This window comes from Budorcas taxicolor, chromosome 2, assembly GCF_023091745.1.
Source record: "Budorcas taxicolor isolate Tak-1 chromosome 2, Takin1.1, whole genome shotgun sequence".
Taxonomy (NCBI): domain Eukaryota; kingdom Metazoa; phylum Chordata; class Mammalia; order Artiodactyla; family Bovidae; genus Budorcas; species Budorcas taxicolor.
Window position 1 is genome coordinate 115549227 of NC_068911.1, and position 22489 is coordinate 115571715.

The 22489-nt window shown below is 46.3% G+C and overlaps 2 protein-coding genes across 5 annotated transcripts in view; one reads left to right on the top strand and one right to left on the bottom strand.

Moving 5' to 3' along the window:
* C2H2orf76 (chromosome 2 C2orf76 homolog) overlaps positions 1-22489 on the bottom strand; it is a 116478-nt gene that overhangs the window by 84248 nt on the left and 9741 nt on the right. The window contains exon 1 of one of the 4 annotated variants that reach the window (XM_052662563.1): positions 15408-15483. The exons of 1 other annotated variant lie outside the window; for it this stretch is intronic. The gene's annotated coding sequence lies outside the window, so the exon portion shown is untranslated. Of the gene's footprint in view, positions 1-7066; positions 7120-7754; positions 7772-15407; positions 15484-22489 lie in introns of those variants that run through there. 2 more of the 4 variants (XM_052662549.1, XM_052662554.1) reach the window with 2 other exon arrangements.
* On the top strand, positions 7906-13071 carry DBI (diazepam binding inhibitor, acyl-CoA binding protein). Its single transcript, XM_052662575.1, has 4 exons — positions 7906-8042; positions 9098-9215; positions 11409-11471; positions 12787-13071. Exons 1-4 carry the CDS (start codon positions 8034-8036, stop codon positions 12858-12860), a joined length of 264 nt encoding a protein of 87 aa, XP_052518535.1. The 5' UTR covers positions 7906-8033; the 3' UTR covers positions 12861-13071.

Below are 22489 nucleotides of genomic sequence, written 5' to 3' on the forward strand. Positions count from 1 at the left end.
ATAACCAACCAAAGACATTATAAAAACAAAAGCCACAGACCAATATTCTCTACAAATCCAAGGCAAGTATATATTCACTCTCATCACTCTTATTCAATATAGTTATGGTTCTAGAACATAGTTCTGGAATTTCTAGACATAGACAAGTTTATTCTAAAATTTATATGGAATGAGAAAGGAACTAAAATAACTAAACAATTCTGAAAAAGGAGAATAAAGTAGAAAGAATTAGTTTACCCGATTTCAAGATTTATTATACAGCTACAATAATCAGAACTGTGCAGTACTGGTGGAGGAACAGATGCACATATCAACAGAAAACAGGACCCAGAAAAGACCACATAAACATGCCCAAGAGGTTACAGATAAAGGTGCAAAAAGCAATTCATTAAAGGAAAGATATCTTTTCAACAAATGGTGCTGGAACAATAAGACATCCAAGGTAGGGGAGGGGAGGAGAACCTCAATCTAAATCTTATACTTTATACAAAAATTAACTCAAAATAAATTATGTGAATTTTAAAATGCAAAACTATAAAACTTTTACAAAAAAAAAAAAAGAGAGAAAATTCTCAGAATCTAGGGCTCGGTCAAAATCTATTAGACATGACACCAAAAGTGTAATCCATAAAAGAAAAAATTGGAAAAACTGGATTTCACCAGAATTAAAATTTTATGCTTTGTGAAAGACTCTGTTAAGAAGATGAAAAAAAAAACCAAACTAAAAACTGGAAGAAAATATTTGTAAACCACATATCCAACAAAGGAATAGTATCTGGAATATATTAAGAACTCCCAAAACTCAACATTAAAAAAAATCCAATTTAAACACAAGTAAAAGACACAGAAAATTCAGAAAAGAGATTATACATGTGGCACAAAAAAACACATAAAAAGATGCTCAACATCATTAATAATTAGGGAATGCAAACCTAAAACCACAATGAGATACCATAACACACTTATAAGAGTGCCTAAAATAAAAAATAGTGATAACACCAAATTCTGGTAAGGATGTGGAGAAACTGGATCTCTCCTTTATTACTGGTAGGAATGTAAAATGGTACAGATACAATGGCAATTTCTTACAAAACCAAACATGGAATGGCCATATGGCCCAGAGCTGCACTCCTGGGCTTTCATTCCAGAAAAATGAAAACATTCACAGAAAAATCTGTACATGAGTGACTAGCAGCAGCTTTATTGGTAACAATTAAAATGTGGAAACAGTGCAGATGTCCTTCAACAGGTGAATGGTTAAACAAACTGGTTCATCCATATGATGGAATATACTCAGCAATAAGAATTAATTACTGGTACATACAACAATCTGGATAAATCACTAGAGAATTAGGTTGAGTAAAGAAGCCAATCCCAAAAGGTTACAAACTACATGATTTCACTTACATAACATTCTTGAAATGACAGAATTATAGAAATAGAATAAATTCCTGGTTGCCAGGAACAGAGGAAGAGTAAGGACAGGAGGGAAGTGGTTGTGGCTATCACAGGGCAATAAAAGGACGATGATAAAAATGTTCTGTATCTTCAACCTATTATTGTCAATGTACTATTTGTGGGAGGTACAATAGCTGTGCAAGCTGTTACCATCAGGACAAAGAGTACAAGGGATAACAGCACAGAGGGACGTCCCTGACTGTCCAGTGGTTAAGAAACTCCACACTTCCACTGCAGGGGGCACAGGTTTAAACTCTGGTTGAGAAGCTAAGGTTCCACATGCCTGGTGGCCAAAAAAATGAAAAAAATAAAACAGAAGCAATATTGTAACAAAAGCAATACAGATTTTTAAAATGGTCCACATCCAAAAAAAAAAAAAAATCAAAAATAAGCAAATAAATAAAACTGCATTATCTGGCTGAGTTGGACACAACTGAGTGACTTCACTCTCACTTTTCACTTTCATGCATTGGAGAAGGAAATGGCAACCCACTCCAGTGTTCTTGCCTAGAGAATCCCAAGGACAGGGGAACCTGGTGGGCTGCCGTCTATGGGGTCGCACAGAGTCAGACACAACTGAAGCGACTTAGCAGCAGCAGCATTATCTCCAAAGGAATTATCAGCCAAATCATTTGTCATCAAATTTTAATATTTCTATTTTTTGTTGTTGTTGACAGGCAATAGGAAAGCACACTAGAAAATTCATCCCTAACAACCTAGTTTCAAAGCATTTACCAAGAGCTTGTCACATGCAACTAGGAGCTAGGGAAACAGGCAAAGTGAGGAAGACAAAGTAGATTTAGAAGAGAGTTTATACTTCTTCTAGTGAAGTTGAACAGGAACTACAGTACTGAACTTATCTCTGTAAAGCACTTCATTATGCCTGCCCACATTCTTAAGTATTTCTAAATAGAACACAGGTAGCAGCTCACCAGTGCATGACCAACTTATAAGTAACTTTCCTTACTTCTTAACTCCCAGCCAGTGAAGGTCACTCCCTGCCAGGAATACACCCCACCTCTACCCAAGCCCTGGTCTTCATGTCTCAACTAAGCCCAAACCACTCCCCCAACACATGTTGGCTGGGCAAAAACAGGACAGGGGAAAGGTGAGATTCATACACTCATGTGTCTTACACCCATGCCCATTCTTCTCTCACCCAATTTCTCCAAATATAAATACCCAAAGGAAGAAAAGAATGGCAAAGGGGAAGGGCTGGTTAAGATCTCTGGTAACCAGGCCTCCTCTTACCAGTTTTTTTCATCAGAAAAGAAAAAGAGACAAAAGGGGAGAAAAGGCAGGAGGGTGGGGGGTGGGCGGGAGAAGAAAAGCTATGGTACATTTTCACCTCAGCTGTCAGTTCCCCCCACCTTCACAAAATAAAGGCCACAACTCTATCCAGCTCTCCCCACTCCTATCCCAGCAGCAGTTCCCAAGTGCCTCTGAACCCAAGTCCCCCTAAAATCAAGTTCCCTTACCAAGTTTATGGTTAATCTCTCTGTTCAAAATTTTATTCCCTTTTTTATCCCCTCTGACCTCAATTGGGTGCTGAGCACTAAGCAACCAGAGTCAGATGACTATAATCGCTGTTACTGATAACATCTTTCTAAAACTGCTATTATAGGTATCATCATTAATGAACAAACTCAGGTTGTTTCTCCAGGACAACATGAGCTAATAGACCCCCAAGCCATGGACTACCCGGCCAGAGAACGGTAAACCTGAGCACCCTGACTCCCGAAACTAGAAATTACAATTTTAAAATGTCACCAAAATGATTAACCCCAGTCTCTTATGCCAAGAAACCAGAAAATAAATACAAAATGAATATAATTCATTATTTGTGAATACACTAACCCTTGCCTTCTAGTAAAGCTTTACCATAAAACTTCTGGTAATAATTTTCACGTTTTAATGACTAGGTTACTCTTAGAAATTAGAGATTTAGTTTACACCAAGAAACATAATATTAAACTACTATTCACACCCACTGGGCAAGAACTGCTTTCACCTGTTAATATAACTTGCCTGGCTGGCTTTACACTGACACCCGGCAAGTGAAGCCTGTGAGTAGCCAAAACTGGCAAGACAAGGATGTGGGGGAAAACTGCAGTAATGATAATGGCCCCTCCACTAACTCGGAGGGTCAATTAGGCTGACAAGTCAGCTCATCAGGTTCTCATCTTCCCTTAATATTTCAAGTGTTCTATTTCCAAGACTGCAGGCAGAACATAGAGATGACACAGCCCTTGCACCAGAGTTCATCTACTTTAATCTAGCTCATAGTCTCACATTTAGTTCTAATAAACTTGGCTGGTTTCTAAGTTCATGGCTAATTAGAAGGAAAATGTGTCATAGAGAGAAAAATACTCTGTTCCTTCACCCACCATTTAAGAGCCAGGTGCTTGGAGACAGAACACTAACTGATACTCAGTGATCCCTATCCTCCCTGACTTAGGTAGGGCAGGGGCTCAGACAGTAGAGGAGTAAATTAAAATAAAATGATTGTAAATAAAATAAGTACAAAAAGTAATTACCAACCGTGATAGTTGCTAACAAGAATACGAACAGAGCTAACAACCTTGCCCTTTCTTGGGATATGAAGACCCTTCCAGTAGTGTCAAAACGTAGAATCAAAAAATTCTGGGCTTTCCTGGTGGGTCAGTGGTAAAGAATCCACCAATCAGTGCAGGAGACATGGTTCCCTGGTGCGGGAAGATGCCACAGAGCAACTAAGCCCGTGCACCACAACTACTGAGCCCATGCTCTAGAGCCCGGGAGCTGAAACTACTGAGCCACGTACCAGAACCACTGAAGCCTGCACGTGCCCTGGAGCGTGCGCTGCACAACAAGGGAAGCCACTGCAACGAGAAGCTCTTACACCACAACCAGAGAGCAGCACCTGCTAGCCAACTCTAGAGAAAAGCCTGCCTGACAACAAAGACTCAGCATAGCCAAAAACAAATAAATTACTTTTTTAAATTCATATCATCTATTGACCCCAACTATACGTTAAAATTTACTTTTAAAAAATTAAATACCAGCTGCTGACTTGTTACCCTCTCTTTATGTTAAAAGCTGAATGACATTCCAATTCCCTAGAGCAGAGATAGCTCAGTTCGATTCAGTCACTCAGTCATGTCCGACTCTTTGCGACCCCATGAATCACAGCACACCAGGCCTCCCTGTCCATCACCAACTCCCAGAGTTCACCCAAACTCATGTGCATCGAGTCGGTGATGCCATCCAGCCATCTCATCCTCTGTCGTCCCCTTCTCCTCCTGCCCCCAATCCCTCCCAGCATCAGAGTCTTTTCCAATGAGTCAACTCTTCGCATGAGGTGGCCAAAGTATTGGAGTTTCAGCTTTAGCATCATTCCTTCCAAAGAACACCCAGGACTGATCTCCAGGGCATAAAGCAGCATTTGCATAGGTGAAAGGTCACTGAAAAGTGAGGGAAGGAAGCACAAAGTAAGCATGCCTTCAGCTATTTTGAAACTTGGCCTAGGCTGGATCCCCTAACAAGGAAAAACATTCTTCCTTCTCCTCAAGATCACATAGCACCCGGTTCCCTGGGATCTGCAATCACTACTAGTTCTGAGGCAGGAGGCAGATGCCACAGCTCCCCTCCCACCCACAACCCCAGGGTAAAGCAATTGAAGATTCATTCTCTGTGGACCAGAACTCCACGTGGAGAACAGCAGAACAATTGAGGAGGCTGTTCCCTGCCCAGACCACATATTTCCCATTCTTGAAGTCAGGAGACTCCCCAGCTACATACGTGCAAAAGGGTTCTGTGGAGGTCAAAAGGGGAGTGATGATAAGAGATGTTCTACCCTTAGGCCTTTTTGGTAGAATCTATCTTGGCTAAGAGATACATACACACATGTGGGAGGATCCTGAGATGTATCAAATATGGACTCTGAACCAGGCAATTCAAAATGACTGGCCAACAGAAACTTGGAAGAAATGTCCCATAAAAGTAATTCAAATTACCACAAAGGCACAACTCAGGGACTCTCTCTCAGTCCTCCCGTGTCTCTATCCACATATAATGTACTCTTTTTCCTCTCAATAAATATTCCACTTGCTTCACCACTTTCTGACTTCGTGGAAATTCTTTTCTGCAAAGCTGAAGGGCCAGGGCCCTTGTCACTGACCACTGGCCTAGTGGCTAGGATTTCGGGCTCTCACCACAGCAACCTGGCCTCAATCATTGGTTAAGGAACTGAAGCCCCACCTCAAGCCACTGCAGACTCAGGCTCCCTGAGATCAGTTCCATACTTCCATCACTTTAAGCAACCTGGGCACAAAACCACCGTGCGGAAGGTCGGTTTTTTCAAGAAGAGTGGTATATATTCCAAAGAAGCAACCAAAAAATCAACCCCACTTAAGCTGGAGATTACCAAGTTAATTTAAAACACTAGCTTTGCTTTCTCCAATGCTGAACTTCAGTCAAAATTCAATCACACTACCCAAACTTGGAGGAATAAAAAGAAAATTTCATTTTCAGAGGTACCTAATCTTTTCAAATGTGCCAAACACAACATAAACACAATAACTTTGTGTTTACTCACGTCTCCTGAGGCTCCTGCACTGCAGGCAGAATCATTGACATTGAGCCACCAGGGAAGCACAAAACCTACCTACTAGAAAATATATTTGACTGCAAATATGATCCACACAAGGAATAATCTGAATTTCATCAAGGAAGCTGTAAGCACCAAATGATGGAGGCAAAAGTGAATCCAAGTTTCACATGGGACTAAGGGCAAAAAGACAGTTCTGAATTGTCATTTTGGAAGAAACTCACATCTCTTACAATTCAAACGTAATTTTCCCCAAAGTTAGCTCCAAAATTTGTTAATTCACTTGGCTTTGCTTTCTCAAACAAAATTACACATAGGCTGAAGACTCGAGATGTGCTCCCTGCTATTGCATCTCTACTTTTCCCCTTTTTATAAAGCCTGATCTCCATTAAGTTAGTAAGTTATATCTGAAAGCATCTACCTGGCCTTTCTTTAAACACCTACAGCTATAAATTAATGTGGGAAGGATCTGGAGGCTGATCTGCAGTCCACTCCTCCTTACAAATTAGGAATTGGAGAGGAATGGTCTCTCTTTATCAAAAGATTTCTGGAGACTTATTTTCCATCAATTCCCTCCTTTCACCTAGCTCCTCTGTAGCTGCAGCCTGAAAATTCTCCCTTTGGTCTCTTAGGTATCACCTTCAAACTCCCCCACTCACCTTTCTCCCATGGAGACTATCAGCCTCTGCAACAACTTTGCAAAACTGCGCTAGTCTTCTTATCCTCTGCTCAAAAGCCTCTAACTTTCCATTTCACTCAGAATAAAATTCAAGGTTCTGCATCATCCAGCCAGCCTGCCACCTCCTTAACCTTCCAGCCTCATCCCCTATCTTCCCCTCACTCCCTGCTCATACATTTACACTCATTTTCTGCCTGGAATGCTTCCTCTTGAGGGGCTTTCTCAAAAGTTACCTTCCCTTAATCCTTCACACTACGGTCTGGAGCAGTGCAAGCAACCTGACAAGACTTTAGTACACATTCATGAAGGAAGAAAAGTCGTAACAGATGCCTGCTGAGCACCTAGTCCGGGCCGAGTCTGTGAACGTGAAAGTGTTACTCGCTCGGTTGTGTCCTGCTCTTTGCGACCCCACGGTCTGTAGCTCCTCCAGGTTCCTCTGTGCATGGGATTCTCCAGGTAAGAATACTGGAAGGTGTTGCCGTGCCCTCCTCCTGGGGATCTCCCCGACCCAGGAAACCAACCTGGGTCTCCCACACTGCTGGGCAGATTCTTTACCGTCTGAGGCACCAGGGAGGTCAAGACAACTAAGACACTGCCCCTGACTTGAGTGCACCAGACGGATTACTGCACACGAAACAGGACTGCAAATCACGGCCAACGGCAAGTCACAGAACATGTCAACAATTCAGAGGAAGAGCCTCGGCTTCGACCCTCTGGGAACCAATCCAGCTTCCCTCTCTCGCGCAGTTCTCCAGGGACCACCCCCAGAAAGTCTCTTCTAGTCCCCAGAGAAGGACCGGGCCCCTCGCCCTCCCCAAGCGTGAGCGTTTGCTCGTCCGGCGACGCGACTTCCGGCATTTCACGCAGGACACAAGATTTAATGAAACAAATTTTAAAACCTCCGCTCTTCAGCTTCTACCCCCTGTCTTCTGCTTCGCTGGTCATTCCCCACGGTGAGCCGGGAACCCAACTCCCGCTCTGACCAACTAGCAGTCACCACCGAGAACGCTGTACTTCCGCTATCCTCACCTGCTCCTGGCGTCCCCTTCCGCTCCTCCCCGCTGCGCTTGCGCAAGCAAACCCTCCCTGGTTCAAGCGCTGTTGACAGAGAGGTTGGCAGCGTGGGTTGGTTGGGCACGCCCCCAGCGTACATCCGGCTTCTGATTGGCTGTCTCTCCTGGTCCGAGCACCGGTGGAAAGGCCTAAGGCTGCGCTTCCTGAGGCGCTGCCAGTTGAGTCTCTTGTGCTCCTGCTTCCTACTCTTCGCCGCCTCCGCGGGCTTCCTGGAATCTTTGCAACACCGCCGGCATGTCTCAGGTAATATGCGTGCCCAGCCTTGGCTGCGAAGGTACCACGAGGCGGGAAGCTGGTGCGGGGTCATCCCGCAGACACAACTCCGCAGGGTCTTTCCCTTCTGTGCTCTGCTGTTATTTCTGGACCCTTGCCCAGCCCAGACTGAACAGAACCCTGTAAGCGAAACTTTCCGGTTTGGGGCTCCTAACACCCTTACTGAGCCCGCAACGGCTAGCAAGTTGCCCATAAGGAAGACTTCGTTCGCAGTGAAGCAGGAATTGAGGTCGAAGGCTAGCGTCCAACATAGACAGATGGGATGTAATGGTTTTTATAGATTGAAAGACTAAGGGGACAGAGTGCCCCATCCGGAAGGACACGGCAGGAGTAGGGGTGCCATATAGAGTGGAGAAGCCAGGAGGCCGCGGTTGAGAGCTTGGAGGTCAGGGGGCCGAGTGTCCAGCGCGAGGCCAGGGGAGGGTCGCAGCCTGAGGAGGGGTGACCTAGAGGCCTTTCTCTTCGACTGTAGACGCTTTTCCTGGACCTAGCAGTTGGGGCGGGGCGGGGGAGGGGGGGGGGCGGTGATCTTTGGCTCCTTCCCCGTCTTCAGTACGGACACTGGGACAGGGATCGGCGCCGGATCCCCTGGCCTCAGAGGGAGGGAACCAGCGGGCTCTGGCCGCTGACACCGCTGCGCTCATGCAGTTTTCTCCGCTGTTTCAGTCACCCATTTCCAGCCCTATCGCAAGTCAGGGCTATCCTGAGACCTCTGTCTGGCCAGCCAGTTGGCTGTGCTGCTTTTTCTGTGAAGTGTGTGTCCACTGCAGCCAGTCTCAGCCTGCCTCCTTCACCTCTGTTTCCAGCACATAATACCTGGTTTAGTGAGAGAGCCCCATACATAGTTGTCCAAGTGAGTGAAGGGATGTGCTTACTCTCCTGGTTTTGCTGAATCTCTCTAGCTGCCCTGTTGAGATGAGGAAGACTGCTTTTCCTCACCAGCAGGGCAAGAGAGTGCTTCCTTTCCAACCCCTCCATCCTCATTACCAAACTCTAGTCAGGCCTCTTCTCTCCCTCATATTTAGGCTGAGTTTGACAAAGCTGCTGAGGAAGTTAAGCAGCTTAAGACCAAGCCAGCAGATGAGGAGATGCTGTTCATCTACAGCCACTACAAACAAGCAACTGTGGGTGACATAAATACAGGTATGTTGAGGTGGAGTTGGGAGGGCCCAGATTCATCAAAGTAGGCTTGGCAGCCTTGGTTGGTGCTGAAACTGTTTATCTCTGGGAACTTCATTCTCAAAACCACCCACAGCCCTACTCTTAAGGCGGTTCCTGGGGTTTAAGCTGGGAGAGGTTGCCCAAAGATCATGTTCCTGAATGGGGTTTACAGACCCTACACAGTTCTTGGTTTCTTGGTGGCTCAGATAGCAGAATTCAAATCCCAGTTTGAGGACTTGTCTCGTTATCACCAGCATTTTCCATCTATTTGGGAGGAACAAAGATCCCAGCTTTGAAGAGCCTTGTTCCAAGCTCTCAGCTCAGTAGTAATTTTGTTGAACCACACTGTTTCCACCCCAGTCCAATAGGATCAAAGTTGGGGAGCTTGGCAGCTGGGCCAAGCCTGATGTCAGCTCCTACAGCCAGGGTTTCTGCGGCAGGTCAGAAGCATTTTTGCTGACAGCAATTCCACCATTTCTTCCCTGTCAAAAAATCTAGGTACAGATTTGAAGCCTTGGTTTGGACCACCATATTCTATAATGTCTTTTCTCGCTTGGACAGTTTTCATTCTGCCCCTAAGTTCTTCAAACTCCAGAGTATATGGCAATAGCATGATGCACTGTACACAGGAACTCAGAGATGTTGACCACAGAAGCATAGAGGAGGTCACCCCTCGCTCCTGTTTAGGATGGTGAGCATAGCCCCTAATTCCATTGCAGTTAGGGTAGAGGGTAGAGCAGGTGGGCTGGCTGCTAAGGATCCTGGGCAGTGCCAAATCCAACATCACAGGGAGTGGGACGTCCCTGATGGTCCAGTGGCTAAGATTCCATACTCCCACTGCAGGGGGCCCAGGTTCTATCCCTGGTCAGGGAACTAGATCCCACAGTTAAAGATCCTATATGCAACAACTAAGACCCAGCACAGCCAAATACATAAAATATTTTAAAATAAAAATCACAGGGAGGGCTTAGTTAAGAAAGGTCTTGTGGTGAAGGTAAGTTTTACCCTGGGTTTATAAATTCTGCCTCTTCCCAGGGAGGCAGGGGAAATGAAGTAGGGGTGACCAAAGTGACTGAGACACTTTTCTGACAAATGTGATTGTCACAGAGTGGTCCTCTGCCCTGCTTTCGCATTAGTGTAGGAAGACTGGCTTGGGATTCTTACAGCTTCCTGATCAGCTCCCTCTAGGGCTGTTCGGTCCAATACAGCAGCCACTAGCCACATGCAGCTATCTAAATTTAAACTGAGAATAGTTAACATGAAATAAAGTCAACAGTTAACTCCCCAGTCACACTTCAGGTGCTCAGCTGGCACCAGTGGCAGGAGGCCCCTGAGTTCGACAGTGCAAATGTACCACCTTTCCATCATCATGAGAGGGCCATTGGGATGTGCCAATCTCAGATTCTGATGATGATTCCGGGGCGCGGTTTCCCTCAGCTGTCCCTGGGAATGCTTCCCGGCAAGCACTTCGGGGGAGACTTTATGTTTCTCAGACTCTGTGGTCCTGGCTGTGGGCACTGCGATTGCTCCCCTGGGCTTTCTTCTTAGCATGGCAGTGAACTAGGTCAGCAGGGAGGCGGTGAGTGTGTTCCCTAAGTGCAACTGATAACAGGTCTACAGGTATAAAACCATGGTATACCTTAAAAGAAGCTTGCCCTCGGTGGGGAGGGGTGGAATAAAATTCCCTTAAAACAATAAGAAATAGACTAACAATTTGGTAGCAAAACGGGGCAAGGATATGAACAGACAGTTCACAGAAAAGGACACCTACAAAACTGATAACAATAACATGGGAGAGAGACCTTGGGTGGGAAGAGTGGAAGGAAACTTTATAGTAATCCCTTTGTGGTGTTTGAATTTTAAGCCAGGTGAATGGATTGTGGTACTTGTTTAAAAAAAATACAGTACGGTTTTTAAAAGAAATTTTGGAGTTAATTTATAAGAAAGGGGCTCTCTAGTAATGAGAACAGTTTTCCTCCTATTTTCTCTAGATTTTAAGTTTGAATTTCTGTACATGTGGGTTTCTGAAGGCAGAACCCACTATACTAGACCCATTTAACTCCACAGCAGAGCCTGGAAAAAGAAGATAAAATATGGCTATCATGGCAAGAAAATGGATAAAGTTCCCCATTAGAACTTGCAGCAGGTCTAATGTCTTTCCTTCCCTTGTTTAAGAACGTCCTGGAATGTTGGACTTCAAAGGCAAGGCCAAGTGGGATGCCTGGAATGAGCTGAAAGGTAATTGTTCTGATACACTTCCCTCATTTGGGAGCCCCAGTAATGAAATACTGTTAAGGAGTGTAAGGGGTGAGGAGAGAGAACAGAATGGATGAGGCACATGCTGGGAACCAGTTTGACCTAGATCAGAATGGAAAAAAAAAACTAGACCGCTTATGATACCATGTGTGCCATTTCCAAAAACACCATCTCTGAGTCATAATATCATCTGGAGAGTGGAGGGGCAGGGGACCAGGCCACTGACAAACAGATGGGGAGGTGATGAGTTGCCTTGGGCTTTATAATATTCAGAATAGGGTTGGCTTCCTGTCCACACCTTCCTTTCCCTCACAAGGCCAGGCAGTGACCCCCCGGCCCAAGTAGCCCTCCCTAGTTCCCTTCCAGCCAGAAAGGCACCTAAAAACAGAAATGAATTAATGCATGGCAGGTTGCTGGCACATCGTAGCCTCGGTGAATGGAGCTATTATATGCTAAGAACAGAGGCCAAAAAGTATCCCGGCTGTGACTTAATCACATGCCACCTGCGGCAGCAAGACCCAGAAGTTGGCACTGAAGTGCCTGTCAGCTTTTGTGTCCTAGCTTGCTCGTTTCTGAATAAGCCCTCTGTCTTCCTGCAAATGAGAAACCCTTGAATTCAAAAGGGGCCAGAATACAATAAATACACTCCTAGGATCTGCAAGTAAGTGAAACAGGAATGCCCCTCTGCCTGTCCATTCCCATCGGGCATTTCCATACCATTCTGAGGCCCCATGTACTCGCCCTTGCTCCAGAACATACACTAATTCCCACTGAGTATCTCTCCTTCAGCATAGAATCCAGGACACCAGGCATCACTATCTCTGAGGGATATCTCCAGTGTCCTCTGTATTCTGCTCCAAGGGCCAGCTGCTTGTCTTCAGAGTTCCCAAAGCTGCTCTCTGGGGAGAAGAGGGTATCTGGCTTTGTTTCTTCCCTGGCAGCTTAACAGCTCTGAGAGATAAGAGCCCAACAGAGAAATACTTGATAGATCAAAGCCAATCGTGAAAGTCAGTGGGACACAACAGTGGGATACTCACCTGGCCAGCAAGCCAGTGACAGGCCTCAGGCAGCTGCACACACATTATGAGCTCAGTGCTTTATGGAGCCTTCCCTGTGGGCCAGGCTCCTTAAGGACTTCAAAAGTCACATCCTGGCCAGGTCTGTGAGGTGTAGGTAGTAGAACCCCACCCCCTTCACAGGTGAGAAACAGCCTCACAGCATTAACCTGGGGCTCTAAAGTTTGCTGCCTTTCTACAGTACTGCCTTTCTGACAAATAACCTTGTTGATGCCTTGCAGGGACTTCTAAAGAAGATGCCATGAAAGCTTATGTTGACAAAGTAGAAGAACTAAAGAAAAAATATGGAATATAAGAGGACTGGGTTTGGCTGCCAGCCATTCATTTCACCTAAACTGATTTAATGCCTTGTTTTTCTAATACTGTGGATGAAGTTAATAAATAACTAGCTAAACCAGAAGCTCAAGACAGCCCAGGATATTAACAGATTAGGAGCTGAAACGGTTACTAATCCTTGCTGAGTAATTTTTATCAGTAGATGAATTAAAAGTATCTTTGTTACTTTACTTCGATAACTTGGGTTCTTGAAATAATGTCCTCTGTTCCGATCTCTCTTCCTCACTTTTTCTAAAGATTTCATCTAGAAGTGTTTGAACTTACCTATCTCCCCCTGTACACTTTGCTGGAGGGTGGGCAGGCGCACCCACCTGTTCAGACCTGACCTGTGTTCACCTCGGTGCAGAGGAGTTATTATAGCAGTGGCCTTCCCTGTCTCCATCTTCCCCGGCTTCAACTACACCAGTCAGGTGAGCTGAGACACCAATCTGCAGGTACTGCCAACCCTCTGTCAAGAACACTGCTGGCCTCATACTCTGAGGAAGGCAGAGTTGATGAGCATTTGAGGTTTGGCTGAGGTCCAACCAGTCCATGGTTGCAGGGTAAACAAGTAAGGAGGGAAGCCCCAGTCAGGGCGAAATGTGCATTTTCAGGGAGCATCCCCAGTGTCCTCTGAGGAAGCTTGGCCACATGCACCTGGGCAGGCAAAAAGCCAGTAAGAGAAGTGAGGGCTTAGCAGGGAGAAGGGCAGTCAGGACCTCAGAAGGGCAAGGGGTTAAGGCTGCAAAGAAGACAGGCTGAAGCTTGACTTTGCAGGTGGTTGAATAGTAAGAATTAAAGGAGACAGCAATCAGATCCTCTGTGCCTCCTGTTCCTCTTCAGTCACTTCCACAGTCCTGCAAGGGAGGCAGTCATATTTCCATTTTGCAGGTGAGGATGCTGAGGCAGAAAGGAGTTAAAGAGAGGCTCTCTGAGGCCAGGCAGCTCTTAAATCTCCCCTCCAGAGCCAGTGCCCTGCTCCTAGACATAGTTCAGCCTTGCTCCAGGACAGTGAGACCTAAGCACTACAGTAACTTGCCTAAGGTCGCTCAGCTGGCAAAGAAACCCAGGACCAGCATTCAGGTGCAGGTCTTGGTTCAGATACCTGTACCAGCCAAGGCAGCCTCAATGGAGTGAGTAGCACTGGTGGGAAAAACAGGAGCAAGCAGGGAGGGCATCTGGTTGGCTGGAATACAGCGTGCCTTCAATGTGGAAAGAGACTAGGTAGTGGGAAGTTGACAACCAAGTTTAAAAGTACAGTTTGACCATAGGTGATGGGGAGCTACAGGGGAGGCAACATGGTCAAGGCATTCAGACAGTCAGTCTGACCGTATCAGTGATTATTGAGAATAGTGAGTCATCCAGTTCCAGCCCAGGCTGCCCATGGAAAATGAAATCCCACAGTTCAGATGTGCAGTGTAGGGGAGGTGATGTCCTGAGTAGCAGTGTCATTTGTGCAGCACCAGTTCTAGGTGTTGATGTGATTAAGGGTATATGAGGCAGGGAACCTGGCCTCCCACCTGGCTCCACTCCACCCAGGCTGCCAAGACCACCCAATTCAGGGGGCACCTCTGAGCCCTAAGGGAGGCAGTAAGGAGCCATAGCCACCCACCTGGACCCATATTTAGATCATCTTTGCTCAGTTATTGGCTGTTTTGGGGAGTAAGCCAAAGGAAAAACAATCTTAGAGTCCAAGGTATGGTGCTTGTCTTAAATAGACCTGGCTCCAGGGTCAGGCCTAGTGTAGCCTCCAGGGGGTGTGAGAAGGTCCTGCCATAAAGGAGACACCACAGTGTGTAGCACTTTATCAGGAATCTCTCCCACCCTCCTTCAAACCAGTTTTTGTCCCTGGCAGCATCCCTTGCAATATCTATCAGTCAGGGACCTAGCCCAAGAGCCTAACACTGGAGATGGTGGGAAAGAAAATCAACTACCTGGTACCCTGCCCTATTTCTAGCTTGGAAAGGCAGCGCAGACCTGTGCTCAGATATGTCATTGCCTCGTTGCCAGCCAGGATCCCAGAAGAGTGGACCTGAGCTTAGGGAAGCCCTGACAAAGAGCACAGTATGGCCCTCTGCAGTTACACTCGGCTTATATTGTACTATGATGACTTGTATCTCTTCTCCAGTGGATGCCAATGGGAGAGACACTGGAGTGAAAAGACAGACCCAAGGCCCCTCTGCCCACCAAGGGCATGGCCTCTGATGAATGGCCATTATTTGCAAAGGACCTGCAGGGTCAGGCTCTTTGCTTCAGTTCTGAAATTTATCCACGGTGCCTTGAGGTGGGAACTGTACCTCCCTGCTGTGTTACCATGCCCATTATTCAGATGAAGAAAAGGCGGCTCAGGTGATGAGTTGATCGAACCCAGGGCTCTCTGACCAGAAGGGCCTTGCTTGTCCACTTCTGTCACGTCCCCTCTGGTCACCACTCATTACCTGGTGACCCCTGTCTCGCTAGGCTAACATAAAGTCAAAGTCACTCAGTCGCGTCCAACTCTTTGCAGCCCCCATGGACTGCAACTCACCAGGCTCCTCTGTCCATGGAATTCTTCAGGCAACAATATAGAGTGGGTCACCATGCCTTCCTCCAAGGGATCTTCCCGACCCAGGAATTGAACCCAGGTCTCCTGCATTGCAGGCAGTTGACAGACTTACATGTGAATCCCACTCCAGCCTCTCAGGTGCTGAATCACCTGTCTTCTTGGAGCCACACTTTCTTCCATCTGGAAAATGAGCCCGTAAAATGGGGAAAGTGCTTGGCACAATGCCCAGCAAATAGTGACTACTAAGGAAACGGCAACCCACTCCAGTGTTCTTGCCTGGAGAATCCCAGGGACGGGGGAGCCTGGTGGGCTGCCACCTATGGGATCGCACAGAGTCAGACATGACTGAAGTGACTTAGCAGCAGCAGCAGCCTGGAGGCCTTCCCTAGCCAGCATCCTCACCCTCAGTACTTCCCTGCCCAACCGTTTGGACAAGCCGTGGCCTGAGGACACAAGCTGCGGCTCCCCACTTTGTTGCTCTTTAGTTGCCAAGTTGTCCAACTCTGCAACCCCATGGACTATAGCCCCTGTCCATGGGATTCTCCAGACAAGAATACTGGGGTGAGTTGCCATTTCCTTTTCCAGGGGATCTTCCCAACCCAGGGAATGAACCCAGGTCTCCTGCATTGGCAGGCGGATTCTTTACCACTGAGCCACCTGGGAAGCGCCCCCTCCTTAGTACTGCTTCAATAATAAGGCTGGGGGGAGGGGGTCACCATGTTTTCCCTACACTAAAGTAGTTCCAAGATCCAAAAGCCTGGGAACTGCTGCTAGAGACCAGGCATCTTAGGGGACACAGAAAGGCCCCTGGATTGCAACTGGACCTTGGCTAAGCACTGCCCAAGTTACATAGACATAGAGCAAGTTGTGTCACCTCTGTAACCCTCAGCTTCTTCATCAGTAAAATGGGGCTGAGCGGGTCATGGGGTCCAGCACAGAAAGGAAGGAGGCAAAACGGGAACGCAAAGACCCCAGGGCTTCCTGGCTTGCTGGAAAGTTGTGAGTGGGTGGTTTAAGCAGCATAAAGGTGTGTAAAGTAAAATTACAGGTATTCAGAGTTGAGGATGAACCAAAAGAAATAACCAGCGGAGGCAGGCTTTAAGGAGCTGAGGCTTTGGACTGGCTCAGTGCAGGACAGCGCCTCTGCCCTCAGCAGCTCCCAGGAAAGAAAGGGGCAGAATGGTTCTTCCCTTTTTATTTATTTGTGTGACTACACACAACCTGTCTTTTGAAGGGACGTGGGGTAGCTAAGAACAGACCCCCCCAAATGAGCATGGCCCCACCAGGATCCTAGGGTTTAAAGATCAGTCAGATGCCCTCCTTGTTCTGAAAGAGCCATAAACCAGGAAGTGCACCAGAAGGGCCCAGGAATGCCCTCTGAGCACACCTCCAAGCAGAGCATCCCCCTTGCTTCACAACACCCTCCTGCCTTGGATGCAACTCAATCCTTGGAGGACTGGAAATTAGTTGACCTACACCATTTTTGTTTTATGATTTTTTGATAAGTATCCTTGCTCAGGAATGAACGAACTAATGTAAGTCTAGCCTGCAAACATTTAGATACCCCTACAAAGCCTTTCCAGAATAATCAGTGAGATATAAAAGACAGTAAAGGACTCTGCACTTGGTGGGGGGGGGGTAATCTCAAGTAGCTTCAGTGTGTAACTTGTGGGGCTTCCAAATACTCTGCTAGAGTGGGGTAGATGGTGTTCCCTCAGGATATAGGTCCAAGTCCTAAGTACCACCACCCCCAAATACACACACCACACCTCAGGATGTGACCTTATTTGGAAAGAGGATCTTTCTAGTTGCAATTGAGATAAGGATCTCAAGACAAGATCATCCTGGATTAAGGCTGGGCCCTAATCCAATAACTGTTGCTCTTAGAAAGTGAAAATTGAGACACAGATAAGCACAGAGAGAAAGACAATGTAAACATGGGGGCAGAGACTGGAATTAGGCATCTGGGAGCCAAGGAGTGCCAAGGGCTACCAGCAGCACCAGAAGCCAAGAGAGAGGCAAGGGACAGATCTTCTCTAGGTCTCCAGAAGGAACCAGGCCTGCCGACACCCTGAATCTGGAGTTCTAGCATCTAGAACTGTGGTAAATAAATTTCTGTTGTTTTAAACTATCCAGTTTATGTGATTTGTCAGAGGAGCCCCAGGAAACTAATATGCCTGCTAATAATCCTCATACGGCTGTCCATGGGCTGGTCTTGTCCACCAGCAGCCCTCCTTCAGAAGACCCTTAAGGTCTTTGTCAAGTACAAATGAGACACCATTACCCAGAGGGCTCTCTGGTGAATACCTGATTGGGCTCACCTCAGTTAAAAATACACGGAAGGCAATGGCACCCCACTCCAGTAATCTTCCCTAGAAAATCCCATGGATGGAGGAACCTGGTAGGCTGCAGTCCATGGGGTCTCTAAGAGTCAGGACACAACTAAGCGACTTCACTTTCACTTTTCACTTTCATGCATTGGAGAAGGAAATGGTAACCCACTCCAATGTTCTTGCCTGGAGAATCCCAGGGACGGGGGAACCTGGTGGGCTGCCATCTATGGGGTCACACAGAGTCAGACACGACTGAAGCAACTTAGCAGCAGCAGCAGTTAAAAATCACCAGCCTTAAGTTATGAGAGTTAGCACAGTTTTGATGGAAATCATGAAAAAGCTAAAAGCTCAGGTTGCTGCCAAGGTGACCATTCTTAGAAATCACCCATGGGCACCGGGGCATGAGTTTTACCAAAAGAGAGTGGGGACTGCAAAGTGGGAGGGTGTTGGAGAGAATGATTACCTCAGCCCTTCACACAGCTTTGCCTAAGTGTGGCCCTGAGGGACACTATGTTCACCAGAAGATATGTACTGGTGGAAATAGCATGGGCTTCCCTGCTCCTGCTCCTGCTAAGTCACTTCAGTCGTGTCCGACTCTGTGTGATCCCATAGACAGCACCCCACCAGGCTCCCTCGTCCCTGAGATTCTCCAGGCAAGAACACTGGAGTGGGTTGCCATTTCCTTCTCCAATGCATGAAAGTGAAAAGTGAAAGTGAAGTTGCTCAGTCATGTCCAACTCTTAGCGACCCCATGGACTGCAGCCTACCAGGCTCCTCCATCCATGGGATTTTCCCAGGCAAGAGTACTGGAGTGGGGTGCCATTGCCTTCTCTGATGGGCTTCCCAGATAGATTTAAATTTGAACCACAAAGTGGCTACTTTTGCTCTTTCTGACCTTGAGCCAGCTTATTTCCTCTGAGCCTCAGATTTTTTTCTTTTTTTTTTTTTGTCTATAAAATAGGGATAATCTCTATGGTGCAGAATTGAGTGGAGATTTTAATAAATGCCTAACACAAAAAAGAAAAATGAATATACACTATCAACAAAAGCATTTAAGATGACTAAAGAATGGATTCATCTATTTAGATTTTTTAAATTTGAGAGGTTCTGGTTGAGACAGCCCAGACTCTTCCCTGATCTTAAACTGTATCTTTTGTGTTCATGTGTGCTTGGACCGGCATCCCTGCTTTTGAGGAATAACACCCCCTCCCCTATTCAAGGGCAATTAGTCCACCAGAGTCCTAGAGTATAAGAGGGGTCATTTTTCCTGAAGGTCTCAGCATGAAAATCCTAGGAAAGAGTGATTGCCTGGGTCACTTGACTGTCTTTGAACCAATCTCATGGCCAGGGGCATAGAACACCTTAAAGTGGCCAGGCCTTGTTGGAAAGTTCTCCCGTCCTCCAAAATCTCTAACTATAGGGACTTTATAAGTGGGAGCTGCTTGCTGCCATCTTTCCCAGAAGCACGGAAGAAGCTGTTTGGCATAGCAAAGAATGATTTCAGTAAAATCTCTTACCTGAGATTCTATCTGGATACCAGAAGAAAAAAGATATCTGTTGCTGTATAAGTCACCCCCAAGGTTAGTGACTTAACAATGATTTCATTATCATTCTCATGGTTCTGGACTTAACTAGGCTCAGCTGAGTGGCTCTTGTTCAGGATGGCTCATATGGTTGAGGCTAGATGATGGTGGGGATAGGGGTCACCTCAGAGCTTCCTCACTCGCATGTCTAGTGGCTGTTAGCCAGGACACCGATCCACAATTCTCCACGTGTCTTGGACTTCCTCACAGTATGGTGGCTGAGTTCCCAGAGTGAGTGTCCCAAGAGACTCAGAGTGAATCCGTACTGCCTTTTATAACCTAGCCTGGAAAGCCACATGGCATGACCCCTACCATAGTCACAAGCCTACCCAAATTCAAGGAGAAAGAACACGGACCCCATTCTTGATGGAAAGTCTCATGATCACAATGTAGGAAAGGCTGGTGAGATAGGAGACACTGTTGCTGCTCTTTTGGGAAAATATTAGTATAACCTGCCAGAGATTTATGACCATATAGCATGTGGCCACCATCAAACTGTCCTTTCCAGATAACTGAACCCCTACACTCCCATTCTGCTTCAGCTGGCTTAACATAGGTTTCTGTCACTTCCTGGTTACAACAATATAACAATATCTCACAGGGCTACTCTAAGGATTAGATGATTGCTAATGCTTGCAAAACTCACAGCAAAGTGCAAACTATAAGAGCTCCATAATCAAAGTTCCCTTATCCCCGCTCCTTCCCTTCCAATAACTCATTTCCCCTGTGGATAGTGAGAATCCACAACTAATGTCATCTATGTTGCAAAACCGGAGAAGGCAATGGCACCCGACTCCAGTACTCTTGCCTGGCAAATTCCATGGGCGGAGGAGCCTGGTGGGCTGCAGTCCATGGGGTTGCTAGGAGTCGGACACGACTGAGCGACTTCCCTTTCACTTTTCACTTTCATGCATTGGAGAAGGAAATGGCAACCCACTCCAGTGTTCTTGTCTGGAGAATCCCAGGGACGGTGGAGCCTAGTGGGCTGCCATCTATGGGGTCGCACAGAGTCAGACACGACTGAAGCAACTTAGCAGCAGTAGCAGCATGTTGCAAAACAGCAGTAGCAGCAACCTTTATCATCATGGACAGTTCATACCCTATGCTTACAAGTACACTCAGGAAATTTGTAATACATGGCTCCAGCCCAGTACAGACAGAGCTCTGCTCTTAGGCAGCAATCTTTGTTCCTTCTACCTACCAACTTAACATTTACATCAATATGATCCAAAACTGGGACCTGTACTGACTTTATACTATAAACAAAAGATTTTGCAAATTGATTTTTAAGAGTTTTTAAACAAGTCTTTTAAGATACAGTTTCTTTACAACATATCCCAAATCCCTATGCAGACATCGCTCTCATAGCCCAGTCCCAGACTGTGCAGCATTTAAAAAAATTTTTTTTTCTGAACATCCCTGGTGGCATAGTGGACAGGAGTCTGCCTGCCAATCCAGAAGGCACAGGTTCAATCCCTGGTCCAGGAAGATTTCATATGCTCGGAGAAACTAAGCCCGTGCTCCACAACTACTGAGCCCACATGCCGCAAATACTGAAGTCCAAGCTTCCCAGAGCCTCTGCTCTACAGCAAGAGAAGTCACCGCATTAAGCCGGCACGGCACAGTCACGAGTAGCCCCCGCTCTCAGAAACCAGAGAGAGCTCATGCAAAGCAGTGAAGACCTGGCACAGCCAAAAATGAAATAAATAATAAAATAAAAATTAAACAAATTATTTTGTGATTTGAAAAACAATGTGCATGCATTGCAGAAAACTTGGGAAATGCCAGAAATGTGAAAAAGAGAACAAGTTAAATCTCATAGTCTTATAGCATATAATGGGAATCACATGGTATATAAAATTCTGTACCCTGATTCTTCTTTCCTAAAATCGTTTCATGAAAAATGTCTGCATGATAGTTGCATCACTTTGTTGGACTATAATTTAATTAGTACCCTGATAGACAATATCTACTTTTTGTTATTATTATGATAATTTGTTAAACATCTTTATATACAGATCTTTGAAAACATTTTGATTTTTCACTTAGAATGTAATTTATTGATTCAAAATTTATCATCTTTTATACCTATTTTTAAGTTATTTCCAAAATAATGGTTTTTCACTATGACTTCCTTGCCAGTACTGAATATTATCACTTAAAATTTCTTTTTACGATCTGGCAGGTAAAAAGTGGTGTCTTGCAGTTTGAGACTCCCTTGAAAGTGAGAGTGTTTGAGGGCTGTCTTTTCCAGGTTCTTTAGTGACCTCTGCTCCTACAGACTCTTTCTCCCTCTCTCTCTCTCAGCCTCCCAGCCATCTTTCATCATCTTTCACAGTTTCTGCTCATTTCTCTGGAGCAAACGTTTCTTTCTCAGTTTCACCTCTGCTCTCCAAAGTCTCATTCTGCTAGGGAGCACAAGGCCAGATGTTTTCCATTAACCAAGGCCATGTATATTAAATGGTCAGCTAGGAAGCCCCTGGAGATGGCAGGAGTGCAGAGTTGGACGGCACCCAAGAAAGCGGCATGGGGCAAAGGTGCCTTCCCCAGGCAGGCTGCACAGGCCGGATGCCACAGGCTGGGAGAAGAAGGCTAAGTGCCTAGCCTTTCCTGGAGTCACCGCAGGCAGTGGGTGAGGACTCAGTCCTCCTACACCAGGCCAACCAGTCAAGACACACAAGCCTGCCCGGGAACATAAGCTCCTGGCTAGGAGGGAGGAAGCCGCTCTCCTGCATGGGCAGCCACAGGACAGGAGGACACAGACTGAGAAAGGATCTCAGAAACAGGTGACTGCAGAGCAAGAGGGGCGTCTCTGGTGGCTCAGCTGGTAAAGAATCTGCCCGCAATACAGGAGACCCCAGTTTGATTCCTGGGTCAGGAAGATCCTCTGGAGAAGGGATAGGCTACCCACTCTAGTATTCTTGGGCCTCCCTAGTGACTCAGACAGTAAAGAATCACCTGCAATGCGGGAGACTTGGGTTCAATTCCTAGGTTGGGAAGGTCCCCTGGAGGAGGCCATAGCAACCCACTCCAGTATTCTTGCCCGGAGAATCCCCTGGATAGAGGAGCCTGGTGAGTTACAGTCCATGGGGTTGCAAACAGTCTGATGCGACTAAGCACAGCACAGCAGAGCAAGAGAAACTGGCCT

Bases quoted from the DNA above. Each gene is read 5' to 3' on its own strand.
- DBI (XM_052662575.1), top strand. The intron at 9,216-11,408 runs GTATGTTGAGGT...CCCTTGTTTAAG, and splicing joins TGTGGGTGACATAAATACAG to AACGTCCTGGAATGTTGGAC. The intron at 11,472-12,786 runs GTAATTGTTCTG...GATGCCTTGCAG, and splicing joins TGCCTGGAATGAGCTGAAAG to GGACTTCTAAAGAAGATGCC.